At 40.9% G+C, this 26,323-nt stretch overlaps 1 protein-coding gene across 2 annotated transcripts in view; it reads left to right on the top strand.

Moving 5' to 3' along the window:
* Positions 1 to 26,323, top strand: part of ADAMTSL1 (ADAMTS like 1) — a 469,150-nt gene that overhangs the window by 337,195 nt on the left and 105,632 nt on the right. For both annotated transcript variants that reach the window (XM_033858059.2, XM_033858057.2), the window contains one exon: positions 26,160 to 26,288. In XM_033858059.2, the coding sequence (XP_033713950.1) occupies positions 26,160 to 26,288 (129 nt within the window). The remainder of the gene's footprint in view (positions 1 to 26,159; positions 26,289 to 26,323) is intronic.

Here is a 26,323-nt window from a genome sequence, read left to right as displayed (position 1 = left end):
AAAATCAAGGTGTCAACAGGGTACACTCCTTTCTGTAAACTCCAGGAGAAAATGCTTTCCCTGTTCATTTGGATTGTTGGCAGAATTTAGGTCATTGTGACCTTCAACTATGGTGCCTGTTTTAACTGAGTGTCATTCCCAGGTTCTAGAGGCTGCTGCATTCCTTAGCCCTTGGCCCTCTTCCTCCATCTTCAAAGCTAGCAGTTGGGGGTTGAGTCTTTCTCATGTTGCCTCTCTCTGACAAACTCTTCAGTCTCCCTCTTTCAATTTTAAGAGCTCAAGTGATTAGACTGGCCCACCTAAGTAATCTAGGATAATCTCCCTAAGGTAAAGTCAGTTCATTAGCAACCTTAACTGCAGGAAATTGCAACTTTAATTCCCTTTTGTCATGTAATATAACATAGTCACAGATTCCAAGGATTAGAATGTGGACAGCTTTGTGGAGGGCGGGGGGCGGCACATTATTCTGCCTACCACACCCTGTCTGAAGGGCACACCTCATTTTCATCTTACTAACGTCAAAGGAAAACACAAATCTAATGTTGGTAGACCTTCCAAGTTTTGCATATAAGCCAAACCAAAACACACACACGCCTGCACACACACACACACACACGTGTGCACACACACGCACATGCACGCACGCACACACACACCCCTTCTGTTTTTAATCTCTCCACTTTTTTACTGAGCCCAACTAAATCAAATTTTTAAAAAATTCTTTCCAGACCAAACATGTCAGTGGTCTGCACATGGCCTGGAGGCCACCAGTGCCCTCTGGTTAAATCATCCATTTTCTATATTCTCTGCTCATATATTACACTTCATTGCCCAGTATAGTCAAGAGTGTTACTAAAGTGTACTAATTTATTTTATTAGATTACACTAAAACCATGTAATGATTTGGATGGGAGAGAAATATTTATTTTTTTACTACTCCTAAAAAGGAAACTTACTGTAACAATAGAATAGGTAAGAAAGATTTTAGGGAAAGGATTTGCCTCATTACAAAACTTAGAGCAGATTTAGAACTATAAACTTGTGTCCTTATTGTAAACAGAGGGGTTTTAAATAGATGCAGACTTGGGTCTTTTTTTAGATCTAAAAGTTCTATGAATGTCTTACATACAAATAAACTACAGCAATCTCCACCCACCACTACCAGCTCTAAACTCCCTTTACTTGAAATTCTAACATTTGCAAATTCTATAATTTACTTCCTTTATCTTTGGGAGACTAGAAGACTAGATGGCAAAGAAGGACAGCTTTTGCAATAAAACCTAGGAAAAATCACAGATGACGGGGAAAGGTATCAGAGGACTGGTGAGGAGAAAGGGTGTAGAGTTGACTAAAAGGTCAAACACTGACTCAGGAGCCAGGAAGTGGGAGTGAAGGAGACCTTGCAAGAGAGACAGCAGGACAGGAAGGAGTTAAAAATCCCTGAGCTATAAAATGTGAAAGGCACTTGGAAGTTGAATCAGGCTAAAGAAAATATCATGCATTTTAATATGACTATTATCCGTAACAAAGCAACTCTTGTTGAAATTGCCAAGTAGCCACATCCTGAAAATTTCTGGCCAGCAAGGGATAGTAACTGGCCATTAATAGTCAGGACCCGTCATTACTGATTTCAAATGTACAAGATGTTGTTGTATTTTTAGAAAAGTTTTCATAGGTTCATAAGACAAGTTTTCATAGGTTCATACTGATTGTGGTTCCTTAAACTTCATTTGACTCGTGAGTTCTTCAGTTTGTCAACTGGGAATTCTCATTTCAGGGGGTTTTCACAGATTTCACTCCGGTGGCCCTTCTGAGAGACCTATGATAATTGCAGTGTAAGCAGAGGCTAGCATTTCTTAAGGTGTTGCTTTCATATTCTCACTGATTACAAGGCATTATCCATGGATTAAATCTGGATTAAGTACAATTTGCTTAGTTTTAGGTGGTGAAAAGATGTGAAATTTATAACACCTTATTGCTGTATACTCAAATATTTTAATTAGTGGGTGTCACTATCTTATTCACTTTTCTCTTGAATTAAGATTTGGGTCTCCTGTGGATCTCATTACAGTTTTCTTGAACAGAGTCATGGGGGCACCTGCAAGTCAGCCTGGCATGCGTTGTTTCACAACTTCTCTGGAAGTAGATACTTTCTGGGGACTCCAACAAGACCAGCCTTGGTGTGACTTGAAGCTCTGTCTGTCCGGAGACTGATACCAGTTTCAGGAGAAGCTGGAGTATTTAAATAATTTCTTCTTTGTTTAGCCTGAAACCCTCACAGTTCTTCAAAATAGAAGCACTTGAGTTCCTTCTCACTAAAAGATTTGTTCTCTCTCCTCTTTCCTGTTTTTTCCTCTTTCTTTCTTTAAACTTGTCCTTTCTTTGTGTTTTCTTGGTTTATCAGAAGTTCCCAACGCTGCTCCTCAGAGCATTTTCTCCATGTATCATAACAAGGATAATGCTGATGATAGCTAACATTTATTCAAACTTCATGCTGTGCCAAGGAATCATTCATACAGTTTTACAAGCATTAATGTGCTTATTGCTCTCAGCAACCGTAGAAGTAGAAAACCAAGGCACAGGGAGACCAAATAACTTGCCTAAGGCCACTCAGCTATTGAGGGATGGAGTCTGAACACCTGCCATGCAGGCACCATTCTCATGCTCATGACCCCTGCAGGCATCATCGCTTATCATGCACTTTTGCTGCTCAGTCCTCCTGAACGTAACCCAGAATCCATAACTGAGCAGTACCTCAGGAAGACTCTGTCAGTCGCTGCAATCATAATCTCAGGTCTATTTGCCATTTTTGCATCCTCCCCGGAGTGCTTGGGTCATCTCCAAACCTGCCTCCTGCAGTCGTGGTTTCCAAAATTGCCCAGTTTCCCCGTCACCTTCAACAAGTCTTCTCGTTCTCCTTGGGAGTGAATGCACATGCACACTTCCTAGAATAGACTGCCTCTCACTCAACAGTGAGCCTCTGAAGTATAATCCAGTTTTTATAAAGTATAATCCAGTTTTTCCTCTATTTTTATATAATCCAGTTTTTCCTCTATTTTTTAAATTTTTGTATAATCCAGTTTTTCATCTATTCTTTAAATTTTTTAAATTTAATTTATCTTATATTGGAGTATAGTTGATTTACAATATTGTGTTAGTTTCTGGTGTACCGCAAAGTGATCCAGTTATACATATACATATATCCATTCTTTTTCAAATTCTTTTCCCATGCAGGTTATTACAGAATATTGAGTAGAGTTCCCAGTGATATATAATAGGTCCTTGTTGATTATCTATTTTATATATAAGAGTGTGTGTATGTTAATCCCAAACACCTAATTTATGCTTCCCCCACTTCATCTTTCCCCTTTGATACCCATACGTTTGTTTTTGTAGTCTGTGGTCTGCTTCTGTTTTGTAAGTAAGTTCATTTGTATCTTTTTTTTTTTTTTAAGATTCCATATGCAACTGATATCATATGATGATATTTGTCTTTATCTGTCTGACTTACTTCACTTAGTATGGTAATCTCTAGGTCAATCATGTTACTGTAAATGGCATTATTTCATTGTTTTTTATGGCTGAGTAATATTCCATTGTATATATGTACGTCTTCTTTTTTTTAATTTTTGAATTTTATTTTATTTTTTTATACAGCAGGTTCTTATTAGTCATCAGTTTTATACACATCAGTGTATACTTGTCAATCCCAATCACCCAATTCATCACACCACCATCCCCATCCCCCCATGGCTTTCCCCCACTTGGTGTCCATATGTTTGTTCTCTACATCTGTGTCTCAACTTCTGACCTGCAAACTGGTCCATCTGTACCATTTCTCTAGGTTCCACATACATGTGTTAATATACGATATTTGTTTTTCTCTTTCTGACTTACTTCACTCTGTATGACAATCTCTACATCCATCCACATCTCAACAAATGGCCCAATTTCATTCCTTTTTATGGCTGAGTAATATTCCATTGTATATATGTACCACATCTTCTTTATCCATTCGTCTGTCGATGGGCATTTAGGTTCCTTCCATGACCTGGCTATTGTAAATAGTGCTGCAATGAACATTGGGGTGCATGCGTCTTTTTGAATTATGGTTTTCTCTGGGTATATGCCCAGTAGTGGTATTGCTGGATCATATGGTAATTCTATTTTTAGTTTTTTAAGGAACCTCCATACAGTTCTCCATAGTGGCTGTATCAATTTACATTCCCACCAACATTGCAAGAGGGTTCCCTTTTCTCCACAACGTCTCCCGCATTTATTGTTTGTAGATTTTTTGATGATGACCATTCTGACCATTGTGAGATGATATCTCATTGTAGATTTGATTTCTACTTCTCTAATGATTAATGATGTTGAGCATTCTTTCATGTGTTTGTTGGCAATCTGTATATCTTTTTTGGAGAAATGTCAATTTAGGTCTTCTGCCCATTTTTGGATTGGGTTGTTTGTTTTTTTGATATTGAGCTGCATGAGTTGCTCATTAATCTTGGAGATTAATCCTTGGTCAGTTGCTTCATTTGCAAATATTTTCTCCCATTCTGACGGTTGTCTTTTGGTCTTGTTTATGGTTTCCTTTGCTGTGCAAAAGCTTTGAAGTTTCATTAGGTCCCATTTGTTTATTTTTATTTTTATTTCCATTCCTGTAGGAGGTGGGTCAAAAAGGATCTTGCTGTGATTTATGTCATAGAATGTTCTGCCTATGTTTTCCTCCAATAGTCTGATAGTGTCTGGCCTTACATTTAGGTCTTTAATCCATCTTGAGTTTATTTTTGTGTATGGTGTTAGGGAGTGTTCTAATTTCATTCTTTTACATGTAGCTGTCCAGTTTTCCTAGCACCACTTATTGAAGAGACTGTCTTTTCTCCACTGTATATTCTTGCCTCCTTTTTCAAAGATAAGGTGACCATATGTGCGTGGGTTTATCTCTGGGCTTTCTATCCTGTTCCATTGATCTATATTTCTGTTTTTGTGCCACTACCATACTGTTTTGATTACTGTTGCTTTTTAGTATAGTCTGAAGTCAGGGCGCCTGATTCTTCCATCTCCATTTTTCTTTCTCAAGATTGCTTAGGCTATTTGGGGTCTTTTGTGTTCCCATACAAATTTTAAGATTTTTTGTTCTAGTTCCGTAAAAAATACCATTGGTAGTTTCATAGGGATTGCATTGAATCTGTAGATTGCTTTGGGTAGTAGAGTAGTTTTCACAATATTGATTCTTCCAATCCAAGACCATGGTATATCTCTCCATTTGTTGGTATCATTTTTAATTTCCTTCATCAGTGTCTTATAGTTTTCTGCATACAGGCCTTTTGTCTGCCTAGGTGGGTTTATTCCTAGGTATTTTATTCTTTTTCTTACAATGGTAAATGGGAGTGTTTTCTTAATTTCACTTTCAGATTTTTCATCATTAGTGTATAGGAATGCCAGAGATTTCTGTGCATTAATTGTGTATCCTGCTACTTTACCAAATTCATTGATTACCTCTAGTAGTTTTCTGGTGGCATCTTTAGGATTCTCTATGTATAGTATCATGTCATCTGCAAACGGTGACAGTTTTACTTCTTCTTTTCCAATTTGGATTCCTTTTATTTCTTTTTCTTCTCTGATTACCGTGGCTAAAACTTCCAAAACTATGTTGAATAATAGTGGTGTGAGTGGATATCCTTGTCTTGTTCCTGATCTTAGAGGAAGTGCTTTCAGTTTTTCACCATTGAGAATGATGTTTGCTGTGGGTTTGTCATATATGGCCTTTATTATGTTGACAAAAGTTACCTCTATGCCTACTATCTTCAGAGTTTTTATCATAAATGAGTGTTGAATTTTGTCGAAAGCTTCCTCTGCATCGATTGAGATGATCTTGTGGTTTTTCTCCTTCAATTTATTAATATGGTGTATCACATTGATTGCTTTGCATATGTTGAAGATTCCTTGCATTCCTGGAATAAACCCCACTTGATCATGGTGTATGATCCTTTTAATGTGCTGTTGGATTCTGTTTGCTAGTATTTTGTTGAGGATTTTTGCATCTATGTTCATCAGTGATATTGGCCTGTAGTTTTCATTTTTTGTAGTATCTTTGTCTGGTTTTGGTATCAGGGTGATGGTGGCATCATAGAATGAGTTTGGGAGTGTTCCTTCCTCTGAAATTTTTTGGAGGAGTTTGAGAAAGATGGGTGTTAGCTCTTCTCTAAATGTTTGATAGAATTTGCCTATGAAGCCATCTGGTCCTGGGCTCTTGTTTGTTGGAAGATTTTTAATAACAGTTTCAATTTCAGTGCTTGTGATTGGTCTGTTCATATATTCTATTTCTTCCTAGTTCAGTCTCGGAATGTTGTGCATTTCTAAGAACTTGTCTATTATTGGCATAGAGTTGCTTGTAGTAATGTCTCATGATCCTTTGTATTTCTGCAGTGTCAGTTGTTACTTCTCCTTTTTCATTTCTAATTCTATTGATTTGAGTCTTCTCCCTTTTTTTCTGGATGAGTCTGGCTAATGGTTTATCAATTTTGTTTATCTTCTCAAGAACCAGCTTTTAGTTGTATTGATCTTTGCTATCGTTTCCTTCATTTCTTTTTCATTTATTTCTGATCTGATCTTTATGATTTCTTTCCTTCTGCTAACTTTGGAGTTTTTTTGTTCTTCTTTCTCTAATTGCTTTAGGTGCAAGGTTATGTTGTTTATTTGAGATGTATTCTGTTTCTTAAGGTAGGATTGTATTGCTATAAACTTCCCTCTTAGAACTGCCTTTGCTGCATCCCATAGGTTTTCGGTCATCGTCTTTTCATTGTCATTTGTTTCTAGGTATTTTTGGAATTCCTCTTTGATTTCTCCAGTGATCTCTTGGTTATTAAGTAGTGTATTGTTTAGCCTCCACGTGATTGTATTTTTTTACAGATTTTTTCCTGTAATTGATATCTAGTCTCATAGCGTTGTGGTTGGAAAAGATATTTGATATGATTTCAATTTTCTTAAATTTACCAAGGCTTGATTTGTGACACAAGATATGATCTATCCTGGAGAATGTTCCATGAGCACTTGAGAAGAAAGTGTATTCTGTTGTTTTTGGATGGAATGTCCTATATATATCAGTTAAGTCCATCTTGTTTAATGTATCATTTAAAGCTTGTGTTTCCTTATTTATTTTCATTTTGGATGATCTGTCCATTGGTGAAAGTGGGGTGTTAAAGTCCCCTACTACGATTGTGTTACTATCGATTTCTCCTTTTATGGCTGTTAGTATTTTCCTCATGTACTGATTTGCATCTATACTGGGTGCATAAATATTTACAATTGTTATATCTTCTTCTTGGATTGATCCCTTGATCATTATATAGTGTCCTTCTTTGCCTCTTGTAATAGTCTTTATTTTAAAGTCTGTTTTTTCAGATATGAGAATTGCCAGTCCAGCTTTCTTTTGATTTCCATTTGCATGGAATATTTTTTTCTATCCCCTCACTTTTAGTCTGTATGTGTGCCTAGGTCTGAAGTGGGTCTCTTGTAGACAGCATATATACAGCTCTTGTTTTTGTATCCATTCAGCCAGTCTATGTCTTTTGGTTGGAGCATTTAATCCATTTACATTGAAGGTAATATCGATATGTATATTCCTATTCCCCTTTTCTTAATTGTTTTGGGTTTGTTATTGTAGGTCTTTTCCTTCTCTTGTGTTTCCTGCCTAGAGAAGTTCCTTTAGCATTTCTTGTAAAGCTTGTTTGATGGTGCTGAATTCTCTTAGCTTTTGCTTGTCTCTAAAGGTTTTAATTTCTCCATCAAATCTGAATGAGATCCTTGCAGCTAGAATAATCTTGGTTGTAGGTTTTTCTCCTTCATCACTTTAAATATGTCCTGTCAGTCCTTTCTGGCTTACAGAGTTTCTGCTGAGAGATTAGCTGTTAACCTTATGGGGATTCCCTTGTGTGTTATTTGTTGTTTTTCCCTTGCTGCTCTTAATATGTTTTCTTTGTATTTAATTTTTGATAGTTTGATTAATATGTGTCTTGACATGTTTCTCCTTGGATTTATCCTGTATGGGACTCTCTGTGTTTCCTGGACTTGATTAACTATTTCCTTTCCCATATTAGGGAAGTTTTCAATTATAATCTCTTCAAATATTTTCTCAGACCCTTTCTTTTTCTCTTCTTCTTCTGGGATCCCTATAATTCAAATGTGGGTGCATTTAATGTTGTCCCAGAGGTCTCTGAGACTGTCCTCAGTTCTTTTCATTCTTTTTTCTTTATTCTGCTCTGCAGTAGTTATTTCCACTATTTTATCTTCCCGATCACTTATCCATTCTTCTGCATCAGTTATTCTGCTATTGATCCCTTCTAGAGAATTTTTAATTTCATTTATTGTCTTTTTCATCATTGTTTGTTTGCTCTTTAGTTCTTCTAGGTCCTTGTTAAACATTTCTTGTATTTTCTCTATTCTATTTCCAAGATTTTGGATCATCTTTACTATCATTATTCTGAATTCTTTTTCAGGTAGACTGCCTGTTTCCTCTTCATTTGTTAGGTCTGGTGGGTTTTTACCTTGCTCTTTCATCCGCTGTGTGTTTTTCTGTCTTCTCATTTTGCTTAACTTACTGTGTTTGGGGTCTCCTTTTCACAGGCTGCAGGTTCGTAGTTCCCGTTGTTTTTGTTGTCTGTCCCCAGTGTTTAAGGTTGCTTCAGTGGGTTGTATAGGCTTCCTGGTGGAGGGGGCTAGTGCCTGTGTTCTGTTGGATGAGGCTGGATCTTGCCTTTCTGGTGGGCAGGTCCACGTCTGGTCATGTGTTTTGGGGTGTCTGTGGCTTTATGATTTTAGGCAGCCTCTCTGCTAATGGATGTGGTTGTGTTCCTGTCTTTCTAGTTTTTGGCATAGGTTGTCCAGCACTGTATCTTGCTGATCGTTGAGTGAAGCTGGGTCTTGGCATTGAGATGGAGATCTCTGGGAGGTTTTCGCTGTTTGATATTACATGGAGCTGGGAGGTCTCTTGTGGACCAGTGTCTAGACGTTGGCTCTCCCACCTCAGAGGCACAGCACTGACTCCTGGCTGCAGCACCAAGAGCCTTTCATCCACAGGGCTCAGAATAAAAGGGAAAAAAAATAGAAAGAGGATAAAATAAAATAAAGTAAAATAAAATAAGATAAAGTTGTTAAAATAAAAAAATAATTATTAAGAAAAAATTTTGAACAGTGAAAAAAAAAATGGTCGGACAGAACCCTAGGACAAATGGTAAAAGCAAAGCTATACGGACAAAATCCCACACAGAAGCATACATATACACACTCACAAAAAGAGAAAAAGGGGGAAATATATGTATATCTTTGCTCCCAAAGTCCACCTCCTCAATTTGGGATGATTCGTTGTCTATTCAGGTATTCCACTGATGCAGGGTACATCAAGTTGATTGTGGAGCTTTAATCCGCTGCTCCTGAGGTTGCTGGGAGAAATTTCCCTTTCTCTTCTCTGTTCGCACAGTCCCAGGGTTCAGCTTTGGATTTGGCCCCGCCTCTGCATGTAGGTTGCCTGAGGGTGTCTGTTCTTCACTCAGACAAGATGGGGTTAAAGGAGCAGCTGATTTGGGGGCGCTGGCTCACTCAGGCTGGGGGGAAGGAGGGGTGCGGATGTGGGGTGAACCTGTGGGATATGAAGCCATTGTGACGTTGCAACAGCCTGAGGCCTGCCGTGCGTTCTCCCGGGGAAGTTGTCCCTGGATCACGGGACCCTGGCAGTGGCGGGCTGCACAGGCTTCCAGGAGGGTAGGTGGGCATAGTGACCTGTGCTCGCACACAGGCTTCTTGGTGGCTACAACAGTGGCCTTAGCGTCCCATGCCCGTCTCTGGGGTCAGCGCTGATAGCCGTGGCTCGCACCTGTCTTTGGAGCTCCTTTAAGTGGTGCTCTTAATCCCCTCTCCTCGCGCACCAGGAAACAAAGAGGCAAGAAAAAGTCTCTTGTCTCTTCGGCAGCTCCAGACTTTTCCCGGACTCCCTCCCAGCTGGCCATGGCGCCCTAATCCCTTCAGGCTGTGTTCACACCGCCAACCCCAGTCCTCTCCCTGGGATCTAAGCTCCGAAGCCCGAGCCGCAGCTCCCAGCCACCGCCTGCCCCGGCGGGTGAGCAGACAAGCCCCTTGGGCTGGTGAGTGCTGGTCGGCACCGATCCTCTGTGCGGGAATCTCTCCGCTTGGCCCTCCGCACCCCTGTTGCTGCACTCTCCTCCATGGCTAGAAGCTTTCCCCCTCCGCCACCTGTAGTCTCCACCTGCGATGGGGCTTCCTAGTGTGTGGACACCTGTCCTCCTTCACAGCTCCCTCTCACTGGTGCAGGTCCCTTCCCTATTCTTTTGTCTCGGTTTTTTTCTTTTTTCTTTTGCCGTAGCCAGGTACGTGGGGAGTTTCTTGCCTTTTGGGAGGTCTGAGGTCTTCTGCCAGCGTTCAGTAGGTGTTCTATAGGAGCAGTTCCACACCTAGTTGTATTTCTGATGTATCTGTGGGGAGGAAGGTGATCTCCGTGTCTTACTCTTCTGCCATCCTCGGAATCCCCCATAGATTTTGGATCGTCGTGTTTTCATTGTCATTTGTCTCTAGGTATTTTTTGATTTCTTCAGTGATCTTTTGGTTATTTAGTAACGTATTGTTTAGCCTCCATGTGTTCGTGTTTTCCTTATGTTTTTTTCCCTGTAATTCATTTCTAATCTCATAGCGTTGTGGTCAGAAAAGATGCTTGATATGATTTCGGTTTTCCTAAATTTACTGAGGTTTGATTTGTGACCCAAGATGTGATCTATCCTGGAGAATGTTCCATGCACACTTGAGAAGAAAGTGTAATCTGCTGTTTTTGGATGGAATGTCCTATAAATATCAATTAAATCTATCTGGTCTATTGTGTCATTTAAAGTTTCTGTTTCCTCATTTGTTTTCATTTTGGATGATCTGTCCATTGGTGTAAGTGAGGTGTTAAAGTCCCCCACTATTATTGTGTTACTGTCCACTTCCTCTTTTATAATTGTTAGCAGTTGCCTTATGTATTGAGGTGCTCCTATGTTGGGTGCATATATATTTATAATTGTTATATTTTCTTCTTGGATTGATCCCTTGATCATTATATAGTGTCCTTCTTTGCCTCTTGTAATAGTCTTTATTTTAAAGTCTATTTTATCTGATATGTGTATTGCTACTCCAGCTTTCTTTTGATTTCCATTTGCATGGAATATCTTTTTCCATCCCCTCACTTTCAGTCTGTATGTGTGCCTAGGTCTGAAGTGGGTCTCTTGTAGACAGCATATATATGGGTCTTGTTTTTGTATCCATTCAGCAAGCCTGTGTCTTTTGGTTGGAGCATTTTATCCATTCATGTTTAAGGTAGTTATCGATATGTATGTTCCTATGACCATTTTCTTAATTGTTTTGGGTTTGTTTTTGTAGGTCCTTTTCTTCTCGTGTGTTTACCACTTAGAGCAGTTCCTTTAGCATTTGTTGTAGAGCTGGTTTGGTGGTGCTGAATTCTCTTAGCTTTTGCTTGGCTGTAAAGCTTTTGATTTCTCCATCGAATCTGAATGAGATCCTTGCCAGGTAGAGTAATCTTGGTTGTAGGTTCTTCCCTTTCATCACTTTAAGTATATCATGCCACTCCCTCTGGATTGTAGAGTTTCTGCTGAGAAATCAGCTGTTAACCTTATGGGAGTTCCCTTGTATGTTATTTGTTGTTTTTCCCTTGCTGCTTTCAATAAATTTTCTTTGTCTTTAATTTTTGCCAATTTGATTACTATGTGTCTTGGCATGTTTCTCCTTGGGTTTATCCTGCCTGGGACTCTCTGCACTTCCCGGACTTGGGTGGCTATTTCCTTTCCCATGTTAGGGAAGTTTTCAACTATAATCTCTTCAAATATTTTCTCAGGTCCTTTCTCTCTCTCTTCTCCTTCTGGGACCCCTATAATGCAAATGTTGGTGTGTTTAATGTTGTCCCAGGGGTCTCTTAGGCTGTCTTCATTTCTTTTCATTCTTTTTTCTTTATTCTGTTCTGCAGCAGTGAATTCCACCATTCTGTCTTCCAGGTCACTTATCTGTTCTTCTGCCTCAGTTATTCTGCTATTGATTCCTTCTGGGTATTTTTCATTTCAGTTATTGTATTGTTTGTCTCTGTTTGTTTGTTCTTTAATTCTTCTAAGTCTTTGTTAAACATTTCTTGCATCTTCTCGATCTTTGCCTCCATTCTTTTTCTGAGGTCCTGGATCATCTTCACTATCATTTTTCTGAATTCTTTTTCTGGAAGGTTGCCTGTCTCCACTTCATTTAACTGTTTTTCTGGGGTTTTATCTTGTGTCTTCATCTGGTACATAGCTCTCTGCCTTTTCATCTTGTTTATCTTTCTGTGAATGTGGTTTTTGTTCCACAGGCTTCAGGATTGTAGTTCTTCTTGCTTCTGCTGTCTGCCCTCTGGTGGATGAGGCTAACTAAGAGGCTTGTGCAAGTTTCCTGATGGGAGGGACTGGTGGTGGGTAGAGCTGACTGTTGCTCTGGTGGGCAGAGCTCAGTAAAAGTTGAATCCGCTTGGGTGGGGCTGGGTACCCTCCCTGTTGGTTGTTTGGCCTGAGGCAACCCAAGACTGGAGCCTACCTGGGCTCTTTGGTGGGGCTAATGACAGACCCTGGGAGGGCTCATGCCAGTCAGTACTTCCCAGAACTTCTGCTGCCAGTGTCCTTGTCCCCACAGTGAGCCACAGCCACCCACCCCTGCCTCTGTAGGAGACCCTCCAACACTAGCAGGCAGGTCTGGTTCAGTCTCCCCTGGGGTCACTGCTCCTTCTCCTGCGTCCCGCTGCACACACTACTTTGTGTGTGCTCTCCAAGGGTGGATTCTCTGTTTCCCCCAGTCCTGTTGAAGTCCTGCAATCAAATCCCACTTGCCTTCAAAGTCTGATTCTCTAGGAATTCCTCCTCGCGTTGCCAGACCCCCAGGTTGGGAAGCCTGACGTGGGGCTCATAACCTTCACTCCAGTGGGTGGACTTCTGTGGTATAAGTGTTCTCCAGTCTGTGAGTCACCCACCCATCAGTTATGGGATTTGATTGTACTGTGATTGCCCCCATCCTACCGTCTCATTGTGGCTTCTCCTTTGTCTTTGGATGTGGGGTACCTTTTTTGGTGAGTTCCAGTGTCTTCCTGTCGATGATTGTCCAGCAGCTAGTTGTGATTCTGGTGTTCTCACAAGAGGGAGTGAGAGCATGTCCTTCTACTCCGCCATCTTGGTTCCTCCAGCAGCCATGTCTTCTTTATCCATTCCTCTGTTGATGGACATTTAGGTTGCTTCCATGTTTTGGCTAATGAAAATAATGCTGCACTGAGCATTGGGGTGCATGTATCTTTTCAAATTATGGTTTTCTCCCGATAACATGCCCAGGAGTGGGATTGCTGGATCATATGGTAGTTCTGTTTTTAGTTTTTTAGGAACCTCCATATTGTTGTCTGTAGCAGCTATACCAATTTACATTCCCACCAGCTTGTAGGAAGATTTCCTTTTCTCTACACCCTCTCCAGCATTTAGTGTTTGTAGACTTTTTGATGATGACCATTCTGACTGGTGTGAGGTGATACCTCATTGTAGTTTTGATTTGAATTTTTGTGATAATTAGTGATGTTGAGCATCTTTTCATAAGCTTTTGGGCCGTTTCTATGTGTTCTTTGGAAAAATGTCTATTTATATCTTCTACCCATTTTTTGATGGGGTTATTTTTTTTGATATAGAGCTGCATGAGCTGTTTGTATATTTTAGAGATTAATCACTTGTCGGTTGCATCATTTGCAGATATTGATTTTTTTCCCATTCTCGGTTGTCTTTTCATTTTGTTTATGGTTTCCTTTGCTCTGCAAAAGCTTTTAAGTTTAATTAGGTCCCATTTGTTTATTTTTGCTTTTATTTTTATTACTTTAGAAGGTGAATCCAAAAAGACATTTCTCCTTTTTTGTCTCTTGTAACAGTCTTTATTTTAAAGTCTATTTTGCCTGGTATGAGTATTGCTACTCCTGCTTTCATTTGATTTCCATTTGCATGGAATAACTTTTTCCATTCCCTCACTTTCAGTCTGTATGTGTCCCTAGATCTGAAGTGGCTCTCTTGTAGACAACATGTATGTGGATATTGTTTTTGTAACCATTCAGCCAGTCTGTGTCTTTCGGTTGGAACATTTAATCCATCTACATTTAAGGTAATTATCAATATGTATGTTCATATTGCCATTATGGTAATTGTTTTTGTTTTGTTTTTGCAGGTCTTTTTTCTTCCCTTCCTCTTTGGTTCTCTTCTCTTGTGATTTGGTGACTATCTTTAGTGTTTTATTTGGATTGTTTTTCTCTTTTTTCTGTGTATCTATTGTAGATTTTTGGTTTGTGTCTACCATGAGGTTTTGATATAGCAGTCTATATTTATACAAGATTGTTTTAAGTTACTGGTCTCTTAATTTAAAACGCATTTCCAATATCCTGTGTTTGTACTTTCCTCTTCTCACAATTGCTGGTTCTGATATCATATTTGTGTGTAAATGATTTCCTACCTCTACTGTATATTTGCCTTTACTGGTGAGCTTTCCCCTTCATAATTTTCTTGTTTCTAGTTGTGTCCTTTTCTTTTCTGCTTAGAGAAGTTCCTTTAGCATTTGTTGTAAAGCTGGTCTGGTGGTCCTGAGTTCTCTTAGCTTTTGCTTGTCTGTAATGCATTTCATTTCTCCATCGAATCTGAATAAGATCCTTGCAGGGTAGAATACTCTTGGTTGTAGGTTCTCCCCTTTCATCACTTTAAATATATGGTGCCACTCCTTTCTGGCCTGCAGAATTTCTACTGAAAAATCAGCTGATGTCCTTATGGGGATTCCCTTGTATGCTATTTGTTGCTTTTCCCTTGTTGCTTTTAATATTTTCTCATTCTTTAATTTTTGTTAGTTTGGTTAATATGTGTCTTGGTGTGTTCCTCCTTGGGTTTATCCTGTGTGGGATTCTCTGTTCTTCCCGGACTTGTGTGTTTCCTTTCCCATGTTAGGGAAGTTTTTGTCTATAATCTCTTCAAATATTTTCTCAGGCCCTTTCTCTGTCTTCTCTTTTTGGGACCGCTATAATGTGAACATTGTTGCATTTAGTGTTGTGTCTGTGGTCCCTGAGACTGTCCTTATTTCTTTCATTCTTTTTTCTTTATTCTGTTCCATGGCAGTGATTTCCACCACTCTGTCTTCCAGGTCACTTATTTGTTCTGCCTCATTTATTCTGCTATTGATTCCTTCTATTGTACTTTTCATTTCAGTCATTGTATTGTTCATCTCTGTTTGTTCTTTAAGTCTTCTAGCTCTTTGCTGAACATATCTTGTATCTTCTCAGTCTGTGCCTCCATTCATTTCCCAAGATCTTGGATCATCTTTACTGTCATAACTCTGAATGCTTTTTCAGGTAGATTGCCTATCTCCACTTCACTTAGTTGTTCTTCTGGGTTTTTATCTGGTTCCTTCGTCCGGACCATATTTCTCTGCCATCTCATTTTGTCTAACTTCATGCTTTTGTGGTCTCCTTTTTGCAGGCTGCAGGGTTGTAGTTCCTCTTGCTTCTGTTTTCTGCCCCCTGGTAGGTGAGATTTGTCCAGGGGCTTATGCAGGCTTCCTGGTGGGAGGGACTGGTGCCTACCCACTGGTGGGTGGAGCTGGGTCTTGTCCCTCTGGTGGGCAGGGTTGCGTCAAGGGGTGTGTTTAGAGGTGGCTCTGGCTCAGGACAACTTTAGGCACCCTGTCTGCTGATGGTTGGGGCTGTGTTCCCACCTTGTTGGTTGCTTGGCCTAAGGCAGCCCAGCACTGGAGCCTGCAGGCTGTTGGGTGGGGCCAGATCTCAGTGCCAAAATGGCGACCTCCAGGAGTGCTCACACCAATGAATATTCACTGGGCCCTCCACCACCAGTGTCTTTGACCCCACAGTGAGGCACAGCTGACCTCTGCCTCCCCAGGTGACCCTCCAAGACCCCCGGTAGGTTTAACCCAGGCTCCTATGGAGTCACTGCTTTGTGCTGGGTCCCAGTGCACGTGAAATCTTACGTGTGCCCTCCAAGAGTGGAGTCTGTCTTTCCCCCTCTCCTGTGGAGCTCCTGCAGTCAAGCCCCACTGGCCTTCAAAGCCAAATGCTTTAAGGCTCTTCCTCCTGATGCCATACCCTCAGGCTGGGGAGCTTGATGTGGAGCTCAGAACTCTCACTCATGGGGGAGAACCTCTGCAATGTAATTATTTTCCATTTTGTGGGTTGCCTCCCCCACCCCAGCATATGGGATTTGATGATATCATGAAAGTGCCCCTCCTACCATCTCTTTGTGGCTTCAACTTTGTCTTTGGATGTAAAATATCTTTTTTGGTAGGTTCCAATCTTTTTTGTCAGTGGTTGTTCAGCAGTTAGTTGTGATTTTGGTGTTTTCGTGAGAGAGGGTGAGCTCAATTCCTTCTACTCCGCCATCTTGTCCAGATTTGAGGGGCCACTTTTAGTTTGGATGCTTGGTGCCTCTTTCTTCAGCATGTGCTGGCTGTTATCCCCTTGATAAGGGGCATACAGGTGCAGCCACCTGTGCGCGCTCAGATGGTGGGGGCGGCGATCAGTGCCCGCTCATGGGTCTCCTGCCACTGGCAGCCCGAGCACCCCTGGGACAGCTGGGGTAGCTGTTGGCACCTGCTCCTGGGTCTGTTGGCAGTGGCAGCAGGGGCAGCGATCACCATCTGCTCATAGCCCATGTGCTCTTCCCGGATGGCATGGGCAGAGATTGGCACCTGCTCGTGGGTGTCAGAGTGGCGGCAGCAGCTCAAGCACCCCTTGGACAGCAGGGCCAGCACTTGGCACTTACTTGTGGGTCTCATAGTGGCAGCAGTGCCCCGCACACTCCTGGGACAGCAGAGGCAGCACTTGGCACCTGCTCGCGGGTCTTGTAGCAGCAGCAGCAGCAGTGCACACACTCCTGGGACTCTTAGCGGTGGTGGCGGCCCATGCCCGCCTCTGGAGCCCAAGATAGCAATAGCATCTCATGCCTGCCCCCAGACGTCATGTAGACTGCGTCCTGTTGCCTGAGAGTGTGCACAGAGAAAGAAGCTCCTATGGTGGTCCCGCCCCTTTCCTCCTGTGCCCCCCCAACAATGGTGCCTTGCCTCCCTGGTGGGCCAAGCCTTCTTCCAAGTATGCCCTCAGTTGCCACATTCCAGCCTCTTCAGGCTGTCTTGGTGCAGCCAACCCCAGTCCTCTCCCTGAATCTGACCTCCAAAGCCCAAACTCCAGCATCCAGCACCCCCTGCACCAGTGGACAAGCGTCTGAGACTGGGGAGCGCAGGGCGGTGTTACCGACCATCTGTGCAGGTCACTGTTTTGCCTACCTCAAACCAGCTGCTGCGCTGTCCTCTGAGGCTCCAAAGCTCCCCCTCCATCCAGGCTGATCTTCCCACTAGTGAGGCGACTTCCCAGGGTGAAGGAACCTTTTTTCCTTCACAGCTTCCTCCCTGGGGTGCAAGTCCCGTCCCAATTCCTTTCTCTCTTTTTCTTTTTTCTTTTGTCCTACCCGGTTACATGGAGGTTTTCTTGCCCTTTCGGAAGTCTGAGGTCTTCTGCCAGGTGTTCAGTAGATGTTCTGTGTGAGTCGTTCCACGTGTAGTTGTATTTTTGATGTACTTGTTGGGGTCGGTGAGCTCCATGTCCTTCTCCCCTGCCATCTTGATCCCCCCCTCCCATTTTTATTTTTTTATTGAAGTATAGTTGATTTGCAATATTTTCGGTGTACTGCAAAGTGATTCAGTTATACATATATACATAGGTATGTATTCTTTTTCAGAGTCTCTTCCATTATAAGTTATTACAAGGTACTGAATGTAGTTCCCTATGCTATACAGTAGATCCTTGTTATTTTTGATGACTAAGAATCATAGAGAACCATTTTCAAATGCCATTTGTGACTCATAATGTTAGAAGAGTTGAAAGAAGACCCATTTGATTCATTCATTCAGTGTGTCAATAAATATTAATTAAACATGGATTAATTAGCATCTGTACTAATTTGGCGCTTTTTTCTGTTTGCCTGTCTCACAAACAAAACCATAAATATATGACGGTTACAATATGATAGATTTTTTCTCACTCACCTAATGTCTAAAACAAATTATCACACAAGAGGTTTTTTGTGGTTTGGGTCAAGAAGTGGTACACTTGACTTCTGCTCCCATTCCATTTGCTACAGTTCACTGTCTTGCCCACCCCTAACTGCAGAGAGGCTGGTAAATGACCTGACTGTGTGCCTAGGAAGAAGAAAAGTATTTGGTTGGTAGCAGATCCAGCTCTGCCATCGCTTCTGAAATGGAAGGCATTGTGCTGTTGAAAACGAAGCTGCTGTTAGTGGAGGCCTAGACTTCGGCCCTGAGAAAAAGTTACTTACAGTGCTCTCTGTTCTTGGCTGCGCTCAAAAAAACAAGCCTTCATCTCCTCTGGCTCCTCTCTCCATCTCCATCTCCTTTATACTGGGCCAAAGATATTTTTCAAGCACATATGTTCAGATTTTTTCCCATTGGGTTTTGATTTTACCCAGAGTCACACATGAGCGAAAGAGGTGTGAGCCAGAGCCCAGGCTGTGCACAGGAATGTATTTCCAAGCTTTGCTCCTAGGGCTGCTCATCTGTCCCTGCCTGGCTCTCCAGCTACTGGTCCTTCCAGGTCAGGACAGTGCCTGTTTGGTCGAAGGCCTCTGCTCTAAAGGCAACACAAGATGGCACTCCTCCACATCAGTGCATATTGACATGCAAGTGTTAGTGGACCTTAGGTTCCCCCTTGTACCAGGGCTCCCCTTGCTTACCACTGAGGCTCTGGATCCCCTGTTCCATATCGCTTGAACAGGAGCCATAATCCAAAAGCTCAAGGGTATGATGAGGTCAAAAGCTCAAGGGTATGATGAGGTCTAAAGGAAATGAACAATAAATCATTCTCTTAATGCTTTCTTTTCTGTCTGACTCTGTTGAAGAGACTTGATTCCTTATATTGGGCCTGATAAATTGAAAAGCTTGCCTTTGTTTCTATTTCCTTGTTCTTCTTATATATATGCAGATATAAAACTTAAGCATAATCTCCTTTGATGTATAGCTCTCATGCGACTATAACACCAATTTACAGATTCAATGAAAGAGTAATCTGTAAACCCTATCAATTTCCAGAAATCAACACGAATGTAATCTGCTAGCTGATGCTGACCCACAGAGATGACATGGTGGACATGGGCCTGATGTCCGAGGCTCTGCCCACACTGCAGAGGCTCTGTAATCATGGCTCAGCCTCTCTTTTTTTTGTTTTGCCTATTGTGAGAAGCTTTTTGGTCAGGCATGCCGTGACCTTTCTTAGCATTCTCTTAGCACAAGTACATAATTTATCACTTCACTCCCTCTCTGCATCTCTATTTTTTTTCTTCTTAGCTGATTTCCATAATTAAAATAATACTAGCTAATGGGATTATAATCAAGCATAAACATAGGCGTGGCATCACACAGCAGTACTCACCTCACTAGGTGACTATCTAGGTGATCTAAAGTGGATTTAAATTATTTTTGTTTTGTTTTTTAGTTGACCATTAAAATAAGAATTCCAACCTGAAATTTTCTTCTTTTTTTTAAGTTTTATTGAAGTATAGTTGATTTACAATGTTGTGTTAGTTTCAGGTGTACAGCGAAGTGAATCAGTTATACATATACATATATCCATTCTTTTTCAGATTCTTTTCCCATATAGGTTATTACAGAATATTGAGTAGAGTTCCCTGTGCTATACAGTAGCTCCTTATTAGTTATCTATCTTATATATAGTAGTGTGTATATGTTAATCCCAATCTCCAAATTTATTATTTCCCCCCCATGTTTCCCCTTTGGTATCCTTAAGTTTGATTTCCAGATCTGTGAGTCTGTTTCTGTTTTGTAAATAAGTTCATTTGTATCATTTTTTTAGATTCCATATTTAAGTGATATAAGATGATATTTATCTTTCTCTGACTTACTTCACCTAATAAAATAATCTTTAAGTCCATACATGTTGCTGCAAATGGCATTATGTCATTCGTTTTTATGGCTGAGTGATATTCCATTTTATATATGTACACATCTTCTTTATCCATTCCTCTGTCGATAGACATTTAGGTTGCTTCCACGTCTTGGCTAGTGTAAATAGTGCTGCAGTGAACGTTGGAGTACATGTGTCCAACCTGAAATTTTCTAATATTGAACTAATGGGCTCTCAAAAAAACCTCAGCTCTTACCAGGACTAAAGAAAAACTAACACAGTGTAATTCACTGATTATCAAACCTGGCTGAATGTCAGAATCACCTCCGAACTTGTTCAAAATAGAGATTAGAGCTTCCATCCCACCACCTGAGATTCAGGCTTAGTAGGTCTAAGAGTGCAACTCAATAATATGTACAAGCTTTTTCTAATAGATGTAAGAGGGTCAGTTGATTAAGGACACTGTTTTCAGTATAAACTCCTATTAATTGTAGATACTTGGGTAACTCTGTGCTTTGTCTTAACAATGGATTATGAAGGTAATGAGAACACATAAGTAGCCTGTGCTAACAACAGCGCCTCTAGTGACAGGACGCAAGGTCATTACTTTTCAGCAAAAGCTCAGTATAATTAATTAAGGGCTGGATTTAATTCAGTGACATTTGAATTTTATAGCTATACACCTGCAGCTATAAAACCACCTTTATTATTAAAATTCCTATAGGAAAAATAACTTGGTAATTGTGAGTCTGAAACTGGTCCCTAACTTGCTTTTTCCCCATTGGCACAGTTGTTTTTATTACACACAGTGAGGCAACTATTATATATAGCAGGACAGATTATGTTTTTAACAAGTGCCCTGGGGTTCTGAGGCAGATAGTCCACAGACAAGGATTTGAGATCTTCAGTTACAAGCACTGGACTGGAGGTTGAAGTTCTGGGGTCTACTTCAGTCCTACTACTTGCTTGCTCTCTGGCCTTGGACAAACCATTGGGCCTTTCTGAGCCTAAGTTCCTCATCTATATAAAAGATGGAAATTCTTTACCTGACTCTCAGGGTTGTTATGACAACAAAAACAAATTCAGATAATGTGCATAGTACACCGTATGCACACATATATTCATTTATGAGATATTTATTGAGGACCTACTATATGCCAGGACTGAGTGGTAGGAACAAAGAAGAGAACAAGAGGGATGTGATCCCTGATTTTATGGAAGTTACATGGTGAGGGGTGGGAGGCAGAAAACACACAAATAAGGTAAAATTTGATAGTTCTAGTGCTTAGGGAGAAAATAAAATTGCCATTGAGCTATGTAATGACTGGTAAGGGAGAGAAGGCATGTATGCTTTAGAAAGGCCCGAGTAGGAAGTGATATTTGTGTGGAGACGTGAATGACCAGAAGAAGATAACTGTGCAGAAGTCTTCGGGTGGAGGATATCAGGGAAAGGGAACAGCTGGGACAAACGTGCTGATGTTCTGAAAGGAGGGACCGAAGGGCAGTGTGGCTGCAACAACAGTGATCGACTGGAAGTGTGGCCTCAGGGAGGTAGAGGGGAGGGTAAACATCTGGGCCTGAACACGTAGGGGATGGTTGGGCATGAAAAGGAGCTTGAAATTTCGCTCTAACTGCACTGAAAAAGCACTAGATAATTTAAGCAGAGGACTTGTGTGATCTGCTGCATGTGGTGGGAGCAAGGAGACCAGTTAGGCTGTGGAACAGTCCACCCAGAGAACATGGCGGCATCAGATTATAGCAACGGAGGGACTGGTTAGATTTAGGGTGTAGTTGACGTGCGAGCCGCGAGCTTCTTAGGGTCAGGAGGTCAGGTAAATATACTCGTATTAATTGTGTCATTCCCGCTGCACTCTCTTGTTACCACCCTGCGTTATAGTACGAAATCACTTACCTTCACATCAGGTCATACATAATCTCAAACACGCTGAATATAGGTGAGATAAGGAGAAGGAGCCCAGTCAAAACAGATAGACAGCCTGTGCCTATATCCAGAGGTGAACTCCTCAGAACCTTCCTCAAGTTTCTGTCCCTAAACATAGTGATAGTTCTAATGAGCTAATAACTCATGCCTAGAAGGCAATTAAAGGGGAGAGGAAAAGAAAGGACAGCTTCTGATATGACGCTGTGTGACAGGGCAAGCGGGAAGAAAGGATAAATAGATGACGGAGAAAACAAAAAGTATGAAAAGCAGGTGTGAAACTCCAAAGGGCATTGGCGAATTATGGTTTTCTTCACAGTTAATGAAGGCACAGAAGAGTGAATGCCATTGTAGACTGTCCTGCCTATAAAATGGTTGAAACAAAATTAAATCCATTTGGCTTACAACAAATTAAGCTTTGGGTGTATGAAAATGATCTCATGTGGACCCTTATTTCCCCAAGGTGCTCAGTAAATGAATCTTTTCATTGTATTTTGTGGTCATGTACATGAAGTGCTGTATTTTTATCCCCAGCTGATAAAGGCCTATTAAAGTGTAATGTACACAGAACTTCCACTTATGGAAAGATGCCATAGATGTATTTTTTCCTTATTCCTCCTGGTAAATGCAACTAAAATCCTGACATTGTATATAAAACAAACATAAGACTGAAAAGGAGAGAGGAGAAAACAGACTGGCTAGGGACCTTGGGTACTGAGGAACGACACAACTGTGACTTCATTGGGTTTTCTGGGCTGTTTGTTTGTTTACCTCATAAAGCCCAAACTTGGAACTGAAGAAGGCGGCTGCCAGGAAATGCCACAGAAACAGAAAAAAATGTCCCAGCTTAAGCCTGCTTCCTCTACCCAAAGGATCAGGAAAGGGGCAACCAAGCAGGACAGAAAACTAGAAAATGCTGCTCTACTCCAAACACCACCCACACCAGCAAAGCCTGAATGGGAAGACTGGACTCCTCGTCAGACTGAAACATGGTTCCCCAACACCCCCATGGACGTGGCGTCAGAGAAGGTGGATTTTATCCCCACAGGGGCACAATGTGGAGACCACGTGGGGATCCTAGACTTCTACCCTCATCCTGGAGTGTCCCTCTTCCTCTTCCCGCTGGGGTGGTGGTAGAGAAAGCCTCCTGGAGAGTTAGGACTTTCACTCATCACTGGCGGTAACAAGGCTTCTCCCACGGCAGGGTCAGTGGAGAGCAGCGGGGGGCAACAGAAACTCTACCCAGGCCCAGCAGTTAAGAGGAGCCCCCCACGTGGGTCACAAAGGAAGCCAGGTGGAGAACCTGGACTTCTTCTTCCACTGGGTAGTAACCAGGTGGCATCTCCCTGCTCCCCAACCTGAGTGGTTTCAGAGAACAGCAGCTAAAACAGATTTAAATAAGGTCCAGAGTTGTATAACATGATATGAAAATGTCCAGGTTTCAACCGAAAAATCACTCATCATACTAAAAACCTACTATTAACACTTTCATTCAAAGTAGTGATGGAAGTTCTATCCAGTGAAATAATCCAAGGAAAGGAAATAAAATGCATATAGATCAAAAGGAAGGAATAAAACTGTTCGCAGAAGAAATGATCGCCTACTTAGAAAATACCAAGGAATCTACAAAAAAAAAAGTTCTAGAACTAATGTATAAGTTTAGCAAGGTCACACGCTATACAAAACAACTGTTTCTGTATACTAGCAATGAACACATGAACACTGAAATTGAAAATATAATATCATTTACCATCCCTTAAAAAAAGTATTAATTGGGTAGAAATCTAACAAATTATGTCCAGGACTTGTACACTGGAAGCTACAAAACTCTGATGAAAGAAAGTAAAGGAGATCTAAATAAATAGACATACAGTGTTCATGGATTGGAAGACTCAACACAGTAAAGATGTCAATTATCTCTAAATTGATATACATGTTTGTATATTTCCTATCCGAATCCCAGCAAAATTTTATAGTTGTAGACAAGACTATTCTAACATTTATGTAGAAAGGCAAAGAAACTAGCATAGCAAAGAATAATAAAGTGGGAAGAATCAGACTCAAGAATCAATTTTAAAATTAATTATATAACTACAATAATTAAGACTGTGTGGTATTGATAGAGAGATACACACATAAATCAGTGGAACAGAAACAAGAACACAGAAGTAGAGCCACAAAAATATACTCAGCTGATGCTGACAAACACAAAAGCAATTCCGTGGAAGAAAGAGAGCTTGTTCAATGAATGGTGGTGGAGCAATTGGACATCCATAGGCAACAAACAAATAAACTTTGACCTAAGTCTCACGCCTTATACGAAAATTAACTCAAAATATATCACAGACTTAAATGTAAAATGTAAAACTAGGAACCTTTTAGGAAAAAAATAGGAAAAAATTTTTAGGATCTTGGTCTTAGATCTTACACTTAACATTAAAAGCATGATCCATGAAAGGAAAACTCGATAAATTGGACTTCATCAAAGTTAAAAGTTAAAAACTTTTGCTCTGTGGAAGATCCTGTTAAGAAGATAGGGGAGGGCTTCCATGGTGGCACACGGGCTTCCCTGGTGGCACAGTGGATAAGAATCTGCCTGCCAATGCAGGGGACACAGGTTCGATGCCTGGTCCAGGAAGATCCCACATGCCCAGAGCAACTAAGCCCGTGCACCACAACTACTGAAGCCCACGCACCTAGAGCCTGTGCTCTGCAACAAGAGAAGCCACCGCAATGAGAAGCCCACGCACCGCAACGAAGAGTAGCCCCGGTTTGCTGCAGCTAGAAAAAGCCCGTGCACAGCAACGAAGACCCAATGCAACCAAAAATAAATAAATTTTTTTAAAAAACATTTTTAAAGAAGATAGGGGAAAAATATCTATAGACTGGGAGAAATTTATTACAAACCACATATCTGACAAATGACTTACATCTAGAATGTAAAGAGCTCTCAGAACTCAGTAGTAAAACATAATCCAATTATAAAATGCTAAAGGACATGAAGAGACATTTCATCAAAGATATAAAGATGAAAAATAAGCACGTGAAGAGATGTTCAATATCATTAGCCATTGGGGAAATGCAAATTTTTAAAAAGCCACAATGAGATATCAATACACACCTATCAGAAAGGCTAAAATTAAAACTAATGATAACGTCAAATGCTAAAGAGGATGCAGAGAAACTAAATTACTCATACATTACTGGTGGGAATGTGAAATGATACAGCCACTCTGGAAAACAGTTCAGTGGTTCCTTAAAAATCTACTGTGTGACCTAATAATTACACTCCTGGGCATTTATCCCATAGAAAATGAAGACAAATGTTCACACAAAAACTTGTACAGGAATGTATATAGATGCTTTATTTGAATAGCCAAAATGTGGAAACAACCCAGATGTCCTTCAACATGTGAATGGCTGAACATACTTGGTACGTCCATACCTTGGAATACTACTCAGCAATAAAAGGGAGCAAACTATTGATACATGCCACCACGGTACCATGTGAGACCTGGAAGAATCTCCAGAGAATTATTCTGAGTGAAAAAAAGCCCATCAAAAAAAGTTACATACCGTATGATTCCATTTATATAACATTCTTGAAATGCCAAAATTATAAGAAATGGAGAACAGATTAATGGTTGCCAAAGGCTTAAGGCAGGGCTGGGGGCAGCATAAGGGATCCTTGCAGTGATGGAAATGTTGTTCTGTAGCTTAACTTCGTCAATGTCAGTGTTCTAGTCATGACATTGTACTCTAGTTTTGTAAGATATTACCGTTGGGGGAAACTGGGTAGAGAGTACGCAGGATTGCTCTATGTTATTTCTTATAACTGCATGTTATACATGCATGTTATACATGAATCTACAACTATCTCAAAATAAAAATTTAAGCCCATAAAAATCGAATGTATTGGATCATTTGTTTAATGATAAGATGCACAAATCATCCCAACTTGTTGGATACCATGCTCTCTCCTCAGATTCTTTTTGTGACAATTCTACGGTAGCTAGACAGGTAGGTGTGTGGACGGATGGTTCTTATAGTATACAGTTAGAGTTTTTTCAAAGGAAAACACGGTCAGTGGAAAAAGCCTGGGTATGTCCCTTGTTCATTGTTGGTCATCTCGTGTTTCAAGGGAATACCCAAAGCCACCATCTAATAAAATGTCACGCTCCTTCTCACTCTCAGGAAAGCCACTAGTGAAAACATCCCGAGGGACTGTGTTCAACACGGAGGAACCCGCCATCACAGTTGATGTAGGAGGCACCGTCAAAACAGTTGGAGGCGTGAATGTGACTATTAACTGCCAAGTTGCAGGTGAGAAATGCATTCATATGTTAATTCATTTGTTC

Source organism: Tursiops truncatus, chromosome 6 (genome assembly GCF_011762595.2).
Source record: "Tursiops truncatus isolate mTurTru1 chromosome 6, mTurTru1.mat.Y, whole genome shotgun sequence".
In the NCBI taxonomy this organism is placed as follows: Eukaryota; Metazoa; Chordata; class Mammalia; order Artiodactyla; family Delphinidae; genus Tursiops; species Tursiops truncatus.
Note: the sequence above shows the minus strand (reverse complement) of the source record. Positions and strands in the feature narration are given on the sequence as shown.